Source organism: Stegodyphus dumicola, chromosome 5, assembly GCF_044657685.1.
Source record: "Stegodyphus dumicola isolate Sdum_Otavi_A_Nest chromosome 5, ASM4465768v1".
In the NCBI taxonomy this organism is placed as follows: domain Eukaryota; kingdom Metazoa; phylum Arthropoda; class Arachnida; order Araneae; family Eresidae; genus Stegodyphus; species Stegodyphus dumicola.
The window spans coordinates 81,500,095-81,519,467 of record NC_140772.1 but is presented as its reverse complement, the minus strand read 5'-3'; the positions used below and the strand labels follow the sequence as shown (position 1 = coordinate 81,519,467).

General features: G+C 32.3%; 1 protein-coding gene across 2 annotated transcripts in view; it reads right to left on the bottom strand.

Annotated features, from left to right (window-relative positions):
- The window catches only part of LOC118182903 (GTPase-activating Rap/Ran-GAP domain-like protein 3), a 333,886-nt gene that overhangs the window by 34,110 nt on the left and 280,403 nt on the right, over positions 1-19,373 (bottom strand). For both annotated transcript variants that reach the window (XM_085816800.1, XM_085816801.1), the window contains 6 exons: positions 12,362-12,412; positions 12,018-12,116; positions 10,559-10,672; positions 5,226-5,389; positions 4,981-5,139; positions 752-818 (listed from right to left, as the gene is read on the bottom strand). In XM_085816800.1, the coding sequence (XP_085672926.1) occupies positions 752-818; positions 4,981-5,139; positions 5,226-5,389; positions 10,559-10,672; positions 12,018-12,116; positions 12,362-12,412 (654 nt within the window). The remainder of the gene's footprint in view (positions 1-751; positions 819-4,980; positions 5,140-5,225; positions 5,390-10,558; positions 10,673-12,017; positions 12,117-12,361; positions 12,413-19,373) is intronic.

Below are 19,373 nucleotides of genomic sequence, written 5' to 3'. Positions count from 1 at the left end.
TTCATGCTTGAATTTTAATGCTGTGATTGTTATTATTAGCAAAACTATAAATCCTTCATCTTTTCGAATATAGAAAATAACATTTAGAAAGACAGATTATTGATTTCTGTTAACGAATTGCTGTTATAAATGCCAATAACAGCTGTATCCAGATTTTTCGTGGGCAAGAAATGCTTGAAACAAAAATATTGTTTATCTTAAGCTGCTTGAAGTTATCTTAGCGTGGGAAAAAAGAATGTAGGATATCAAGCTGGAATAAAGCCAAAGCTTTTACTCGAAGAACAGTTAAAATATTTATATCATATGAAATAAAATGCCCACCAGCGGTACAGTCGCTGAATACCGGTAGCTCGGTCCGGGGTTCGAGTTCCGGCGAATGGACTGCCTTTATAAGCGTTTTCATAGTTTTTAAACTATGTACAACGTGTATACGAGCCTGTTTCCCTTAGAACGTGCTTTTTTTTTTTTTTTTTTATTATTACGTGCTTCGCCCTTAGGCACTACACGGAAAAGGGAGGGATGCCCCGTGGAGGTCTTTTTAAGGGAAACTGGCTCGTATCCACGTTACACATGGGGAAAACCACGAAAACGCCCATGCAGCCAGCCCGTTCGCCGGGACTCGAACCCCGGAACGAACTACCAGTGTTCAGCGGCTTTTACCGCTCGGCCGCTGGTGGGCCTTAGAACGTGCTTTGCCTTAATTAAAAACAAAGAAAGAAAGTAAAACCTGTAAAATAATATGTATACTTACGATTATAGCACAACAATAATTCTGCTTCGTCGTCTTCATATATATCAATTGCTGCTATGAGATGACCCTGAAAACATAAATTATCATTGTTTTTATTTAAATTAATATTTAAATGTGCTTAGTAAGCAACCAAAATATGTAAACGTAAATGAACACGTAGCTTTGATATCGCGTTCAAAAGTACGAATTTGCAAGCTGCTTGTTTCCAAATATACACATCTAAAGGTTATGGTATGTGTTTGCATTTTCCCTCTTTTCCTAACCCGAAGATATTATGACTTTAACATAATACATTTTTATGCGCGCCTCTCTTGTGTGTAAAATGTCCATAGACAGTCTTAAAAATAGTGAAATTGCAAAAAATGCTGATTCGTGGTTTTCGACCTACGATATCTGATAAAATAAATATAAGGAAATATTCAAAATTAGCGCCTTTTTTAATAATTGAAGAATTAATGTCTTTCATTAATAATTTTATTATTTGACATATTTTCTTACTAACAATAAAAATAAATCTAATACACATAAATTGTACTTCATACATGAAAATTTCCATTTACAAATAAAATAAGTATTTGATATACAGATCTTCCTTTCTTTTATATTTTAATTTTACTTCCTTTTTCTAATTACTGTAAGAAAAGCTTAAATTTGAATAACAAAAACTTAAATTTCTACTTAAATTTGAATAATATAATGCAAATTCTGAAAGGAAAAATAAGTGTTCTAGCTACAACGTGAAATATAGTAGTCTTTCTATTTTCTATTATTCAAAATTCGAACAAACGTATTACGCTCCGAATTAACGAGTCTTCAAGTTTCGCATCTTATATTTATCACAGTAAGTAATGACTATTTTTAATTTATAGAGCTGCAGTAATTAATATAACTTTTGTACCGATATTAGATATAAACAAGTAAGCACATAGATATTAGGGAAATTCAAGATATCTCAAAGTTTTAAAGACGTCATATAAAAAATTATTTAATTTTTTAGAGTGTTGTTGAAATTAAGAGAGAAATCAATATTTTTCAAGTCTGTTAAAGAACTGGATTAACTGATCAGCTTAAAAGAATTATTAATAATTGCTTAGAAAGTTTTCAAATAACTTAATAAATCAATCAAAACAATAATAGAATCCGATCAGATTTCAAAATTCAGTATAATTATTTCATGCAGCGAATAAAAGAAAGTATTTCTGAGCAAAACTGGAAATAAAACTTTTGATTTTTGACGGTAAATAAATTACTAACCACGGAACATCTGAGATTATTTGCCGTAGGTCGAAAAACAAATCTACAGAGGAAGCCTTTCTACAATCTGCAGAGGAAAGCATTTCTAAAAGTACAGGATACGTATGTGGAGAAGGTTAAAAGGCAGTTTTCTAGTACTTTTATTCACTTAGCAAACAAAATAAAAGAAAACAAAACATACTCTTATGTATCATCAGTTATAAAACAGCTAACTCCCGTTCGTATTTTAAATATTATTGCAGGCAGACGTTATTTTGTCGTTAATAACATTATCGTGCAACGCGTTCCTCTGCTGTAATCGTTAGCTTACTTATGCAATCTGGCAATAGAAAATTGACCAAGAACTGAAAGCAAGTGATTAGATGTTTCTCTGCGAGACAAAGAACATCGCATTTTGAAGGCTGACTGAAATAAAAGTTCCGGTTTGAGAATCTATGTTGAATTTTAAGAAAGGAGAAATTTGTGCATTTTGGAATACATGAGTTTTATATGGAAATATAGTAGAACCGCCATTATACGAGCTTTGATTAACAAAGGTTCCGTATCCGAGTCTAAAGTAATAAATAAACAATCTGGGTTTTAGCAATGATTTTAACCATAAAGATAAGAACCCCATCGTTAGCTCGAGATCGGTAGCCTCGATTCTTGCGCATTTTAAGTGAAATATAATAATTTTTTTTGGTTTAGTTTTTGTTTTTGCATAGGAGCCAGAGTATATATAGCTAGAAATGCAACAACAACGCAGCACCATGAGTGACTTTTTACTGGTGTGTTTTAGTGTCTACCTATTTGCTTGTTAAACAATGGCTGTTAGAATATGGTTAGTTTAGGTTAGGTTTAAGTGCAGGGGCCACTTATTATTTACGCTGAGTAAGTGGGTAAATGACCCTTAACACTAGCTATCTAGATTAATAACGCGTTCTTGGGGCGCACAGTGCCATTCTGGTCCGAGGAGCTACTGTTATCTAGTGCATCCAACATTGCAGGCTCTGCTACCTCTAGCAGTGTCAACATTTGTCTCGTCTTATGTAGCACATTATCTCACAATGCACGCTATCGCACATTATCTCGTCTTATGTAGATTGATGCTATTGTTGAAGCATTTAGCACATTATTTACATTTAACGGTTACTGAATGATTTAGATTAACTATAGCAAACTCGATCAGACTGAATATTTGTTGTCTACAGTTGTGTACAGATCACTGGATATTTTACGTTTTTGAATACAGAATATATAGATAACAGATCATGGAATTTGTTCACATGTGCATGATAACACATTCATTGGTTACAGTGTGATTCAATGGTTACAGTGTGATTACATTAATACTTAATCCATATTATGCACTTCATGAATTTTGTTTACTTACACAGTGTATACACTCAGTGGTTATAACAAGAATACACTGATGTTCGAAGTGTTCATCATATCGCTATGTACCTGCATGAATTCTGTATGTTAGTAAATTTCTTAAGGGTATGCATTTATTTACATGTATTTTCATTATTTGTCATTCAGATTAAATTGCTGATATTACATATATTGTTCATTCAAATTATATTTTACAAGGAAATAAGTTCATGATTTCGGCTGTTAAAAGAACATAAATTATTTTTTTTGCGTAATAAGCAGTGGACAGCTTCAATTTTTAAATCATGTTTAAAAGATAGATGAGAGTGAGCTATATTACGAGATAGTATATTTTTAAAACTTCTTCTTTATGAAGTAAGAAAATGCATAATGAGCAGTAAATTTAATTAGAACCAATGTATTGTGTAACCACACAAATAATACGACATGAATGATATCGACCCAACAAATCTTTTAGCTGTGCTTTCTCTGTAATTATTACTGATTATTGATATTATCTATTATTATTGATAATTATTATTGATATTATCTAGTCAGAAATTTTAATTTGAAGACCGAAGCCTAGAATTACTTTTATAAAGTTCCACGTAATTCAGGAATATTTTTATATTTGTATCATTATTTTAATTTGTGAATGATTGGAATTTAAGAACATTTTACAGGGATGAATTTATGTATCACTAAAATTGAAACATTTCTGTTCTTCGGTGTAATTATTCATCATATGCTACTCGAATAAACTAATCTTATTATTTTTAAATAAGTAATACCAAGATAACAGTTTGCATTTAAGAAGCATGTTGTAAAATTTTACAAATATATTCAATTAAAATTCACGAACATTAATGTTATCTCTATGATAAATTTAATTTTCACGTGGTTTCTAAAAATTTTTATTTGTTTAAAATGATTCTTTCTTTATTTTCTAATCATTACTTAATATTTCGAACTGAAAAAAAAAAATACTTTGAAATACTTTGAATACTTTGAAAAGTAAACAAATATTTTCACATAAGAATAAAAAATAACGAATACAACACACAAATACAAATCTATTTTTAAATGCAACTCATCAATTTACGTTCTTACCACAAAGTTGTCGACAGCATTTCTAAAATAAGTATTTTGTTAGCTTCCTCGAGGTCAAATTATTTAACAAGTTTTAAAACATACAGATTTTAATAACAAAATATATCTCTTTGTTCATTAAAATGCAAGTACCAGAAAGGCTTCATTCCTGCATTTATCTTATTTACCCCATTTTTTTTTAAAAAATACCTTTTATTCGCAATATTCAATTTTTCCGAATTTGTGAAGTTTTATTTCAATGGAAGTTCACATCTGCTACATTCTGTTTTCACTTTAACTTCTCCTTCGCTTTATTATTTTATCATTTTACTGTTCCTTATTTCGGCTTAAGTTTCCGTTAGCTAGATATAGTTTTATAGCACATATATATAAGTACTATGTATTCATCTATTTTGGACGAATGTAAGTGACGAAACACTATTTTATTACCGTGCGTTAATTAATGCACTGCACTTAATCATCCCGATATGAAACAAACAATTTGCGTCAATAATATATGTTTAAATATATACCTTATTTCCTTCTACAACGTGCAGACGTTGTGTTTCTCCCGTTTTCTCATTGACCAAATCAAACTGGTGCCTGTATCCAACGCAAATCTGGTTATCAAAACCAGATACAGGACTGTCAACCAGTGTAATGAGCTGTGGAGTTTCAGATAGAGATATCTCCTGGAAAGCATGGGTCAGAAATTGTTATACCTTTCCTAAATCATTTAAATTAAGAAAAAAATAATCTGCATAGTTATAGGTCTTACCCTTGTAAACTGAAAGCCATCAACTGTATCAGTATCGGAAGCAGCGCACCATGTCGTCCAAGCCGCTGAATGTCGCCATTGTAGGATAATGAGTTTTTTACCAACTGCTACCACCATTCTCAGATGACTACCTCCTGGGCGACTGAGAGCATACAAATGGCAACCTGTCATCAGATAAGAAAAAATGAATTTTGAATAAGCAAGCAATTGCAAAAATATACATTCATTTTTATGTATCTTTTATCTTAAAATATATTTATTTGCGTGCGGGTTTGTACTGGATTGAATGCACACAGAACCGATGATAGCTTGATGAAATTTATTTCTTCGGAAACAGTTTGCAGTTCTGAAACTCTTCACACAAAAGTACTCGTGCAGTTCTTCTAAGGATGACAGAATAGAATTAGTAGTTACCACTTCAAATTAACGTTAGACACAAGAGAACGTTAAACACAAGACAATATAAAAAGCCTCAAATGCGTAAGCTTACACAGTGATTTCTCAATACTCTGAGCTAAACTCTGAACACAGCTCTCATCAGCCGAGCTAAACTGAAAACTGAAGCCCTCTCGGGTTTTATATAACATTTCCCCAAACTACACACAGCTACAGTTATATTCGAATCGGACCAGTTAGAGTTACATACAGATTGGGCCAAAATGTCACCAAATTTGGCGAATTTTGGGGATTTCTCGCCAAATTTGGTGACGAAAACTGGTCGCTAAAACCATCGGCAGCTTATCGCTATCTCGGGACTGACGAAATAGCACTTACCTCCATGCTCGGCATTTACCTCAATCTTAAATGGACTTACCCTTAAGACTTGTTTTTCTTTGATTCTCGAAGCCTTTCATGTTACATTATGCAAGAGATATTGCAATTCACATACAATTTCACTAAAATTGTTTACATATATATAAAATTGGTAATGGTATCTTTTTTTTTAATATTTTACGCTCCAAGCAGATATACACAGTGATTAGCGTTGAACAAGGGCTGTTTGATGAATCAGACTGTTTCCCCAGATCTGTGTCGCAATCACATAAAATCAAATTATATTTTGAAAAGCCCCATTTTTGCCACATGATTTCCAAGCAAATCTCAACAAGCAAAGTAAACAGATATTTTCGTTGTGTTTTTAGCTAATTGTAAATCTCAATGGTATCTGTGAAATCATAAAGATGGGATCTGAGGATCAGTTGGCCCATAATAAGGAAATTTGTGATTAGAAATTAAGATACTTAGAAGGCAGAGAGGAAGGGGAGAGAAGCAAAACTTGGAGATTGATTTCACATGAAAAAGTGAATAAAATAATTAATGAGAAGAACCCAATTACAAAAATAAATTATAATATGATAAGGAAGCAAAACCTAAAGTCATAGAATTAGAAAATACTAATTAAAGCCCCTAGGACACTTCGCAAGATCTTCAAGCTAAAAAATATTAGAAAACTCGAAAATAAACATTTTATAAAATCGTAGCCTGGAATAAGTTAATGAAAAATAAATATTGTACTTTTCAAGGAAAAAAAAAAAACTAACAAGAATTAATTCAAGAAGGGGGAAACTTTAAAAATGATGCTGTGCAGTTCACTCTAGTGGTTTAAAATTTTTTTTAAACTTACGAAATCAATACTCTGGGGCATGTTGCACTATAAAAAATGAAAATAAAGAGCTTTGGTACTGATAAAAACATTTTCAAGAACAAGAGCTGTAAAATAAGTCATTTAATAATTTCAGAAAATTATTATTTCGGAAAAAACACTATATCCTCAAGAATAAGTAATATAATTCATTAGAAATGTTTCCAAAGTAGTGTATTTTGTGACTAATTTTAATTACAAAGTAAATTCTTTAAAAATGAAACAACATTTTCATTTGGTAAAAAAGTATTAGAAGAAATAATCAAGTCTGTATCATATAAATATTAATGCTAATAAGTGCTATTTTAAATTTCCACTGCATAGACAGAGGAAAACCCAGAACAGTAACTAACTACTTTCTAAATTCAAATTTAGAAAGAAAAAAAAATCTATTTCAAAAATCAGAAGACTTTATGCTAAGAGAATTATTAAGTTTAAATGCTGCTACTACAAAGTTTCCTGTCATTCATTTGAGGAGAGTTCAATTCTTCTAGGCACTTCCAGTTAATGATATGTTAATGCGCTATTAATGTGATAAAAACCTTTACATTTTTATAATGAAAATGTAAACTAAGAAATTGCATTCCGCCAAAAATAGATTCATTTAGAAATATTTATTAACAGATGAATAATGGCTTTAACTGCAGTAGTAAATAATTTTACTCTATTGAATTTTATAATTCTTTCATTTAAATTAAAGAACGCAAATAGAGATAGTTACTTTTCAAATAAACTCTTGTTATAAAATATTTCGAAAAATATTTTGGTACGGTTTGAATACAGGATCTTCTTTCTCCATATGAAGAGGTACTTGATCGCTGAACTGCAAGCACTGCTGCCAGCTACGTATAATTTTTGCGTTTTTAAGTAGACGAGACTGTTTATAATTTTTGAATGGTATCGAAGTCCTTTTCAGACGGCTTGATCGTTGGAATCTATCCTATTCATATTGCAATAAAATTGTTATTAATTTCAGGACTGTATAGTAGAATTTTCCGATAGCGAGCAATCAAGGCCCTAGTGTTTTTTGCCGCTAGCACAGAATGTCAGTTAACTGGAAGTGCAATGATATGAAGATTCAGAACATTAAGTCTTGCACTGCTAAGATATGAAGATTTGGGGAGGGGGGGAAGAAAAGCCGAATAATTAGACCTTTTTATCTCTACGTGAAATACTACTAAATAAAATGCAAATAAAGTATATTTTCTTTTTTTGTACTATCTTATTCAAACAAATAGTAAATGATTGAAAATATTATTATTTTTTTTTCATAAAACAAAGTAAAAGGTATGAAAGATGCTATGTAACTAACAAATTAATAACACTTTGTCTCTAAAAAAACACCCATCCACTCACGAACAAAATAAAAAAAAACAGTGTAGCTTCGAAAAGCCAGTAGAAAGTAACTGACCGAGTTATACCTTCATATTATTTCAACAAAATACCTTGTGAGACGAAACAGCATAACATCGCTACATTACTTCAGTCTGAAAGAACTAAGCAATGATTCACGAAGTAAACAAAGAAGATTAGGTTTAATTATACAAGAATATTTTTAATGTTTAAAAGTATACATTGCTAAGTATTACAAGCTAATATGTATACTGTACAAATATATCAATAAGCAACAACTTAAAAATAGTATGTAACATCTTTGTACACCATTTAAACCAGCTTAAAAAGTCAAAAATACATAAAAATAGTAACTGAATTCGTAACTGACGTATATATGTTTTTAAAAGTGCTAACAAAAGTTAATCAAAATGATATCTTCAAATCTTTCAATAAAATTTATTTCACACTGAAAATTAACTACACTCATTTACAGGTATATTTTTTAAACTGAACGATTTTGAAGCATTGTTATATTCATTTCCTATTTTCTGAAATCTTTTTAAAGACAGCAATACATTTTCTAGCAACGTAAAAAAACAATTTTTCTGAAAACAATGCCCTTTTAAAAATTTTAATAAATATCAATAGTAAAATATTTACTTACTTTTATAGGAGTATTATGTAAATGATAGTTTTAAAATCGATTACTATTTCAAAATATACTTACTCCATAACTTAATAGAACGGGTTCTAATATCACGCATTATGTACCTGGCCACCTAATGATTATTACTCATAAAGTAAGTATTAATTTTAAGTAGATGTTATATTTTGTGATGATATAGTAATATCGCTTAATATAATCACGTTGTCCCGACCATTTTAATAACATTAACGATAACCTAAAACATTTTCAAAAATCTTCAAGAGTAAAATTTATTCCTCAAAAGTTTGAATGCATTTTAACTAGCTAAGTGAAAATATACCAAAAACCTAAACAATTCTGCGTGATATTAATTACGAATAAAGTTTTAACATGCTTTATAGGTTGACTTGTTACACAAACTTTTATTTAAAGATATTTGCATTATTATCTACTCATTTTCATAGACTTTTTCGAAATTATATAACAATATCGGACACCTAACCTTAATATGTGAAGCGGCGGTATCATCTCAGTTCTAGAAAGGAGTTTTAATAATTATTATTATTATTATGGTAAACGTTTTTCATATAATGTGTCAAGACATGGCTGAGAAAGGGACTGGTAAATGTCTTCCCACATATGTTCTGGAATTTAAGCTGCATCTGAACTATTTCATCAATATTGATCCAAGCATCAGTTCCTAACAATTCACATTAGTTGGAAAAACCGTACATTTTTCTTTCTGTTCACTTAGTTTTTATTAAAAAAATTAGTATGCTTAAATCATGCCTCTGTTGTCTTCTATGAGACATGGGCTGGACATATTCAGCGGATGCAGCATATCAAGAGGACAGTTTTCGTCGCTAATTCATTTTAGTTACACCCAGATCTTCCATGCTGCAAAAGAATTTATCATTTAGACGATACTTTGATCACATGGTGAGTTACAGACGTGGTGGTTTTTGAAGAAAAATAATATGAGAATGCCTCAGGAAGACATTTACTTTATCCGGTGCAATTATCAATACGAAGATGGAAATTATTTTTCATTTTATTATCCATTTCAAAATCTATTCTTTAAAACTTGCTGATTTCATTAACATCATAGCTCATAGCGTTTAAATAGATCGAACTAATGTATTCGGACCATCATGTATTTTGTGTGTCTCCATAATTTTAGAATATTCTAAAAAAGATAAAGTGATTAAATGGATTGTTAATTTGGTTTGAATCAAAAATTAACTTGTTTGTAAACTTCATTCTATCTGAAAAATCAACCATTCTGTCACGTTTAGATCTTATTAAAAGACTTGCTGATTACAGTAAAGGACGGATTAATCAGTAAATTTGTTTAATGAAGACTAGTCAGTAGGCCTTGACAGTTAGGTAACAGTATCTGATACGGACCATTAATGGCAAGTTAAGTTGTAGTTCCCAACGACTATATTAATTGTAAGAACAAACTATATATAATTATAAGCTGCAGCTATAATTAAGTCGCGACTCTTAAGCTTCAATTATATTCCATCAAGATAGGCATTCTATTTTTATCCATCAAGGCCGGCATTCCATTTTTATTCATCAAGGCAGGCTTCCGTAATTAGTCGTTACGTTAAAACAAAAGAAAATACATCTATAGGGAAGGGAGAAGAAGAAGTCAAATTTGTAACGCCTTTATTAAATGTGATGGCATTAGAAAGAAGTACTTACCTTTAGTTCGCTCAATTTTGTGATCTCGCACATCTGATTTGCTTCGGACGACACTCTCATTATGTTCTCCTTCAAAATCTGATAGACGAAATACATGAATCCGGCTATCACGACCTACCAAAACATACAAATATCACAATTAATTTACTGACTTAATTTAATTAATTATTTCATGAACTACAAACTGTATACTGACTTATTTAATTTTAATTTTAGGATACGTTTTCCAATAATGTATACGTTTACAATAGCATGTAGTGCAGACTGTATAAAAATTTATAATTCGATAGGTATTAAATGCTATTATAATCTTTGCCCCTATTAAAATCAGATACTTTTAATTGCCCTGGTCGGCATGTTAATTAACTAAGCTGGTTGATGCATCATAGTTGATTACTATTATGTCATACCATTTTTGATTCATTACTATTGTTAATTACCATTATCATATATAACCTGGCTGACATATTTTTGATTATCATTGACATTGTTGATTATCATTATCACACATAAGCTGGTTGATGTATTGTTGATTTTCATCGGTTCATTGTTGATTTAACACTGTTCATTCATTATCATTATTGATTATAATTATCATATATAAGCTGGTTGATATATTGTTGATTATCATTGCTGATTAGCTAAGCTAGTTCGCATATCATTGTACCACAGAGTTAGAATTCCGAAGACAGCACCTATATTTACAAACGCACAGTGTCTTTGCGATAGTAAAAGCATTCAAAACTTGTCGAACTAAAAGTCTCTTCAAGATAAAGTGATAAGGGAAGAGAAGTAGAAAACGTTTGCTTCTATCATCCAGAAGGAAACGGAGATGAGCAAAAATCGTACTGTCACCTATAGAGTATCTAAGTCTTGGCCAACAACGCCCACTCTTCCTCTTGACTGTGATGAATTCGTAGACCCGATCTAGATTCTGATCTATTTATTGATCAGTCGAAGATCAGAAGGATAAGCAACAATAACAGAAGCAAATTTTCCTGTACGAAAAAGCATTTTACCTTCAGCTACGTGTTCAAACAATTTTTTGATTATATTCTCTATTGTTTCACGAAAAGTTTTAAAAGCTTTAATTTTATGAAAAGAAAATAGAATGACAGACTGACATTTATAATTATACCTTGCTGTCCCAAAGAATATTTTGTTAAGATATGTTTGTCTTCATATTCAATACATTTTTTAAATGTAACCTTAAATAATTATTGTTGCATATTAAAGTTTTAATTTCACACTAAACAGGTACCGCTCACAGAACAATAAATACTGTTAAATAAAGCAATAAATTAAAGCTAAGTAGGAAATGTAATTGCGTACTATTAAAAAATATTTATGAAATAGATGAATGCCTGAAAATATGTCTTTGAACTTTATTTATAGCATAATATCAAAAATTACTTCGAAACTTTAAAATATAATTTTAGAAAATTTAAATACACATTACCTTTATCAGCTCGTAAAAGTAAGATACCGTGCGCTTCAACTACACTTAATTGCTTCGCTTGCAAGGATTTGTCAAATATTAACCTGTGACTAACGCCCTCTAAAAGGAGAAATACAATAAAACGTTATCCGTCTAGCAATATTTAAACAGTCTATTAAAGCAGTGAAGTTAATCAAAGCAAAAAGCAAATAACAGAAAGAAACAAAAACAGCGAGGTATATTGTCAACCAAATTTGGTAGTTTATTAACTGCATTTTACAGTATTTAAGGCAAATGGTATCCTTACTAAATAAGGAAAATTTTAAATGTTGAAGAATAAATTTTTAGCAGATAAAAAGACGTACCTTCGACTAGAAAAACACCATCTTCTGTAGCTAATATAATTCTGTTATCCCCTGAAAATCATAATAGTGATGTATAAGTTTTTAAACCATCTCTGAAAATTATCTATGCTATAATTTATGGTAAGGCATATATAAAGAATGTTAAAACAAAGTACAGTACGTTCCATAATGTCATAATTTAAATTAAATTAAAAAGTAGGTATAAGAAAACATTGATACTTTTAAATACACTGCTCAAAACAGTTAGGGGATATTATGATTCTGGATTACACTGCGGATGAGAAAATGTTTTGGTGACTCATATATGATGTATAGATGCTGTAAGATATGATAAAAGAAAGAAAAGACACGAACAAGAAATAATTAAATTTCATTGATGATATTTGTTGGTAAGCAAAACATGCAAGATTCATATGCATATTATAGAAATAAATAAAAAATATTATTTCTCACATACAAATGTGTTTCAATAAGAGGTAATTTCTTCTGACCCAAAATCAATGTCGCACGCTTAAACGGCATGGAATCATTGAGGTTATCAATGAGAGAATGGAGTACCTTCTTCTACTCCTCTAGAAAAGAGCTTTCAAACTGCTGAATTGTTTGTGGAGGTGATAAGCGACAGCGGCGTCCTTCCTAGAATGTTCCAGGCATGTTCTGTTGTGTTCATATGAGGAACATACTGGCTAAGCTAATCGAAGGATTCCTTCACCGGAATGGGAATTGTCCATTATCTGAGCACGATATGATCTGGCATTATCATCCATATGAAAGAATTCATATTCGCTTGCTGCAGCATAAAGGACCACAATAAATACGAGGACCTCATGCCTATATCGCTGAGCCGTTAGTGCTCCATTCCTGATAACGCGTAAGTCGTTGCGGCCATTGATATACCGTCTCAGACCACCAATCTGCCTCCGACAAATCAGAAACTTTCATTCACAAATGTAGGAGTCTTCCGTATACCAGGTTCTCTTTAGATGAGAATCCGCGAGTTATCAGGATGTACACCAAAGCAGGATTCGTCTGTGAAGAGTACGTTGCTTCACTCATCTCTCTCCATCTGAGATGTTCCTGTACTCACCTTTTGCGGTCAGTACGGTGGTCCTGTGTCAACGAAACACAAACCATAGGTCTGCGAGCATACACACCCATATGGTGGAGTCACTTTCGAACAGTTTGAGTCGAAACTCTAGCACCTGTAGCCCTCTGAACGCGCTGTTGAATGAAAGTTGCCTTCAATAGTGCGGTTTCTTCTGGCCGTTAGTGTAGAATACCGATTCACATTTTGTATTGTTGCAGACATACCATCTTATTCCGATCTTCAGCGAACATTTCCAGTTTCCAAAAACCGATTCCATAGTCTGGACATGACACTTTGAGAAATCCTGCTGCTTCCGCTACAACGGACTGCGTTTCACCTGCCTCAATACGATCATGGCCTTTCAGGATACCGATTTATCTAAGTCATCTTAATGAAACATCGCGTTCACTGTTACAAAATTTTAAACGTGTGTCAGTTTATTTAATCTCCTCCTACAGAAAGAATGTTGCTGGTCGCTTTCCACTCACTATTCAAAAGGCGTAATTTTCGATGTTACAGACAAAATTTGTATTTTCCTAATTTTCCAACCGTTATAATTTTCTTTTTTAACCTCTTCTATTTCAATTTTATTAAAAAAAAGATGTCGATTATATGTATATTTTATACCGAACTCACAATATGCCCTAACAGTTTTGAGCAGTATATTTTGGAATGAAGAACTAAATTTAAATGAAGTACGATGAGTAAAAGTTTGATGATTTAAGCCTTTCTTACACATTTTGATAGATGTATACTGAGTCATAGCTAAAAGATAATATAAAGAAATATTAAGACACAATAACACGCCGAATAAATACTAATTCAGAAGTCAAACAACAAAAATCAGCGTTAATTTACAAAATTTTCACAGGACTAGTTTCGATGGTTTTACAGAACCATCATCTTCAGCTGCAAAACCGCAAATGAACAAGATAGGAAATAATGTTTAGATAAGATAAGAAAGCCTGGACAAGAATAAGCAAGTGGCGCCATCTGTTGGCGAAACCAGAACTAAAACATAATTTCTCTAAAAGCCGAAGGCAAATTTGGATTGGAATTAGGATCGTTAAGTAGAACAGAAAGATTTTTATGAATGTGAAATGCCTCTAGAAAATCCAGTTCTCCAATGGAAGATGTTTTTTGAATAATTTTGGTAGCAGAAAAATTGAAAGTGTGATTTTCGGACCAACAATGTTGAGCAACAGAAGACTTCTGTGTTTCCTTTTTTCTAACATATGCCTCATGTTCTTTGACGCGAAATTTTAAGGCTCTCTTAGTTTGGCTAATGTAAATTAAACCGCACTGGCAAGGAATCCTATAAATACCCCAGGAATTCATATCCGGAATGGGGTCCTTGAGTATAAAGTTGGAATTTTATTGATGGGAGAGTAAACAACCCGAAAGATAAATTTCTGCAAAATATGTGCAACTTTATAGCTAATTGATAGAAAGAAGGGAATGACAACAGAATTTTTATAATCTCCTAAAATAAGAGTGTGGCTTTTAGTGTGTTGAGATGAGAATTTTTTAACTGCTTGATTAATAATGTTGGGTGAAAAGCCCCTGTCAATAGCTATTGCTCCTCCAAACTATGTGCTCTTCAAGTTTGCTCCTCCAAACTAGCCCTTGATGAAGAACTAAATTATTTAAAAGCAATAGCTATTGACAGGGGCTTTTCACCCAACATTATTAATCAAGCAGTTAAAAAATTCTCATCTCAACACACTAAAAGCCACACTCTTATTTTAGGAGATTATAAAAATTCTGTTGTCATTCCCTTCTTTCCATCAATTAGCTATAAAGTTGCACATATTTTGCAGAAATTTAACTTTCGGGTTGTTTACTCTCCCATCAATAAAATTCCAACTTCTATACTCAAGGACCCCATTCCGGATATGAATTCCTGGGGTATTTATAGGATTCCTTGCCAGTGCGGTTTAATTTACATTGGTCAAACTAAGAGAGCCTTAAAATTTCGCGTCAAAGAACATGAGGCATATGTTAGAAAAAAGGAAACACAGAAGTCTTCTGTTGCTCAACATTGTTGGTCCGAAAATCACACTTTCAATTTTTCTGCTACCAAAATTATTCAAAAAACATCTTCCATTGGAGAACTGGATTTTCTAGAGGCATTTCACATTCATAAAAATCTTTCTGTTCTAGTTAACGATCCTAATTCCAATCCAAATTTGCCTTCGGCTTTTAGAGAAATTATGTTTTAGTTCTGGTTTCGCCAACAGATGGCGCCACTTGCTTATTCTTGTCCAGGCTTTCTTATCTTATCTAAACATTATTTCCTATCTTGTTCATTTGCGGTTTTGCAGCTGAAGATGATGGTTCGGTAAAACCATCGAAACTAGTCCTGTGAAAATTTTGTAAATTAACGCTGATTTTTGTTATTTGACTTCTGAATTAGTATTTATTCGGCGTGTTATTGTGTCTTAATTATAGAAGCCCCAAACAGGCTTACATTTTGCTTTCTTTTTTGCACGTGGTGTGGCCGCCATTTTGTGATTGTAGGAGTTTCGGTGAATACATTTTTGCAATTTTCAAGTTATGTTTATGTTTTGTACATTTGGACATTGTGCTTTGCTTGTCTGATTTCATGCATTTGCTTACAAACATTTTGTTTTCTATTCATTTCAGTGAGGGATTTTTCTGCTATTTTGTGTGTGCTTTATTATTGCTCAGTTAATTTAGTTTGATTTTCTGCATTGTTTATCATGCCTTCATCCGTTAATCGTTTCACTAAATTACGCCTGAAACGGCAAAAATTCCTGAATCATCTTGACTTTTTACTTAAATGTAAATGTAAAAAATTGATCCCCAATTTTATTCAAATCAAATCTAATCAAAAACATTCCAGTCGCGTTTCAAGAATTCTGTTAAATTGCAAACTTGCCTTACTTCGGTCCGTGATAAGGGATACACGTCAACAATTGTCCAAAATTGAACATGAACTCTATAAGCTTCATCTGGAACTCGCTAAAACATATCCAAAATTCACTGCCCTTGAACAAAAGTCTTGGTCTAGAACGGAGAATGCAGTTAGTTAACCGTCATAAAAACACCCTTGCAGTTAAATTCGAAAAACTTCTTTTACAGTCTTCAGTTCAAGTAGTTCAAAAAATCTTCCCATTGTAAACATCAAGCCAATAGTTAATATTTCTAATGTTAGTCTTTCAGAAGAACAAGAGAGAATTCTAAAATATAATTTTAACTTCTCACAAACCTGTAAACCCTCGATTCCAAAGATTTTGGCTCCTATCGAAAAAGCTTTCAAGTTCAGTAAAGTTTCAGATTCACAGAAAGAAATGATTAGGCATCTTATCGCTCATAATGTGAAATTCAATAATAAACCTTTGAAACCAAATCTAACTGCGAGAGAAAGAGCTACAATGCCGAGATTCATTCTAACCCGGATATTGTCATTTCAAAGGCCGACAAAGGTGGCCAGATAGTCGTCATGGATAAGAACACTTACATCGATGGTGTCACTAAACTCTTAAACGAAGGACCATATAATCCGATTCCTAAAGATCCTTCACCTTCGGACTTATCCAAAATAAAAACTGCGATCAAATCTTCGCAAATCATTTCAAGCAACTTAAAACATTCGCTTATCCCATCTGTTGCGAATTGTGCCAGATTATATGCTCTTCCCAAAATTCATAAAAGTGGTATTCCTTTCCGCCCTATTGTATCAAATTTAGGTACTGCCTCGTATCCATTAGCTAAATATTTAGTTTCTAGATTTTCTAATCTATTAGACAATAACATTTACACCATAAAAAATTCAATAGAGTTTGTAAAAAAGGTTAAAAGCATTTCTCCTCGTAATTTACTCATGGTTTCTTTTGATGTAAAATCATTATTCACCAATGTCCCAGTGGAGGGTGCATTAAGATGTCTAGAAACCAGACTTCGCGAATTTCATTTCTCTTGCATCGAAATTGATGAGCTAATTTCTCTCACTCAACTCTGTTTGAAACAAACACATTTTGTTTTCCAAAATAAATATTACAAGCAAACTGAGGAATTAGCCATGGGAAGCCCCCTCAGTCCCATCCTGGCTGATATCTACATGCATTATTATGAATCAAAATTGTTTGAAACTTTAAACTTCCCGGCATGGTTCCGCTACGTAGACGATAATTTTACCCTGTTTGAAGGTAATAAAGATGATTTAAATAGAGTTCTTTCAACAATGAATTCTATTGATCCTGCTATTCAGTTCACTTTTGAACTTGAGACTTGCAATTCTCTTCCGTTTCTCGACATTCTGGTCACACGTAACACATCCAACTTCAGTACTACAGTTTACCGTAAAGCTTCATCGCTTTGCCTTCCACCACACTTTAAATCATGTCATCCGACTAAACAAAAGTTAGCTTCATTTTATTCCTATGTTTTCCGTGCTCTTTAAGTTTGCTCCTCCAAACTAGCCCTTGATGAAGAACTAAATTATTTAAAAGCAATAGCTATTGACAGGGGCTTTTCACCCAACATTATTAATCAAGCAGTTAAAAAATTCTCATCTCAACACACTAAAAGCCACACTCTTATTTTAGGAGATTATAAAAATTCTGTTGTCATTCCCTTCTTTCCATCAATTAGCTATAAAGTTGCACATATTTTGCAGAAATTTAACTTTCGGGTTGTTTACTCTCCCATCAATAAAATTCCAACTTCTATACTCAAGGACCCCATTCCGGATATGAATTCCTGGGGTATTTATAGGATTCCTTGCCAGTGCGGTTTAATTTACATTAGCCAAACTAAGAGAGCCTTAAAATTTCGCGTCAAAGAACATGAGGCATATGTTAGAAAAAAGGAAACACAGAAGTCTTCTGTTGCTCAACATTGTTGGTTCGAAAATCACACTTTCAATTTTTCTGCTACCAAAATTATTCAAAAAACATCTTCAATTGGAGAACTGGATTTTCTAGAGGTATTTCACATTCATAAAAATTTTTCTGTTCTAGTTAACGATCCTAATTCCAATCCAAATTTGCCTTCGGCTTTTAGAGAAATTATGTTTTAGTTCTGGTTTCGCCAACAGATGGCGCCACTTGCTTATTCTTGTCCAGGCTTTCTTATCTTATCTAAACATTATTTCCTATCTTGTTCATTTGCGGTTTTGCAGCTGAAGATGATGGTTCGGTAAAACCATCGAAACTAGTCCTGTGAAAATTTTGTAAATTAACGCTGATTTTTGTTGTTTGACTTCTGAATTAGTATAAAGAAATATGCTCAGTGATTTAAGTTTTCAGAAAAGGTTCAATGTTGTAATTATTTACGTTATTTACCTGTAATTGAACGCAAAACTGTATTTCTATGTATTTAGAGCACGAAAAATGTTAATTAGGACACACTGGGCAATAGGGGATTTGTGGTGTTGTTTAAAGTTATTGTGGCTTTTGGGATTCATCAGCATTCTTTAGTTATGCCCCAGATGCATCATTTAATTGAAGGGTAAAAATGGTAGTTAGTAGTAGACTCAAAGGGAATACACAAAAAGGACATTATTCTGATATTCAATCAAAGTTTGATATGTCTCAAAGTGTCATGTAAAGAAACTGGAACTACTTTTTAATCAATCAATGGGTAGAAGACAGTCTGGTCAGGGGCATCAAAGAGAAATAATTGCAAAGCTGTTTTCGGTCATTATCAGTTCAAAGAAATCGTGAAGCGACTGCACGGGAGTTCTGGCTTCCCGAATTTGGACTTTATGTAAGGAAACTAATGGATTGTATTCCATCATCCTTCAAAGGTTCTTGTTTAAGGAATTGTCGTTATCATGTTCAATGAAGACAAAATGAAATAAAGGGATCCTTATTGTTTATCTATAAATAGCATCTTGAACTACGATTCTAGGCGTGTTCTGATCAGAAGGCAGCGAGGAATACGTAGCTTACCGTTCCT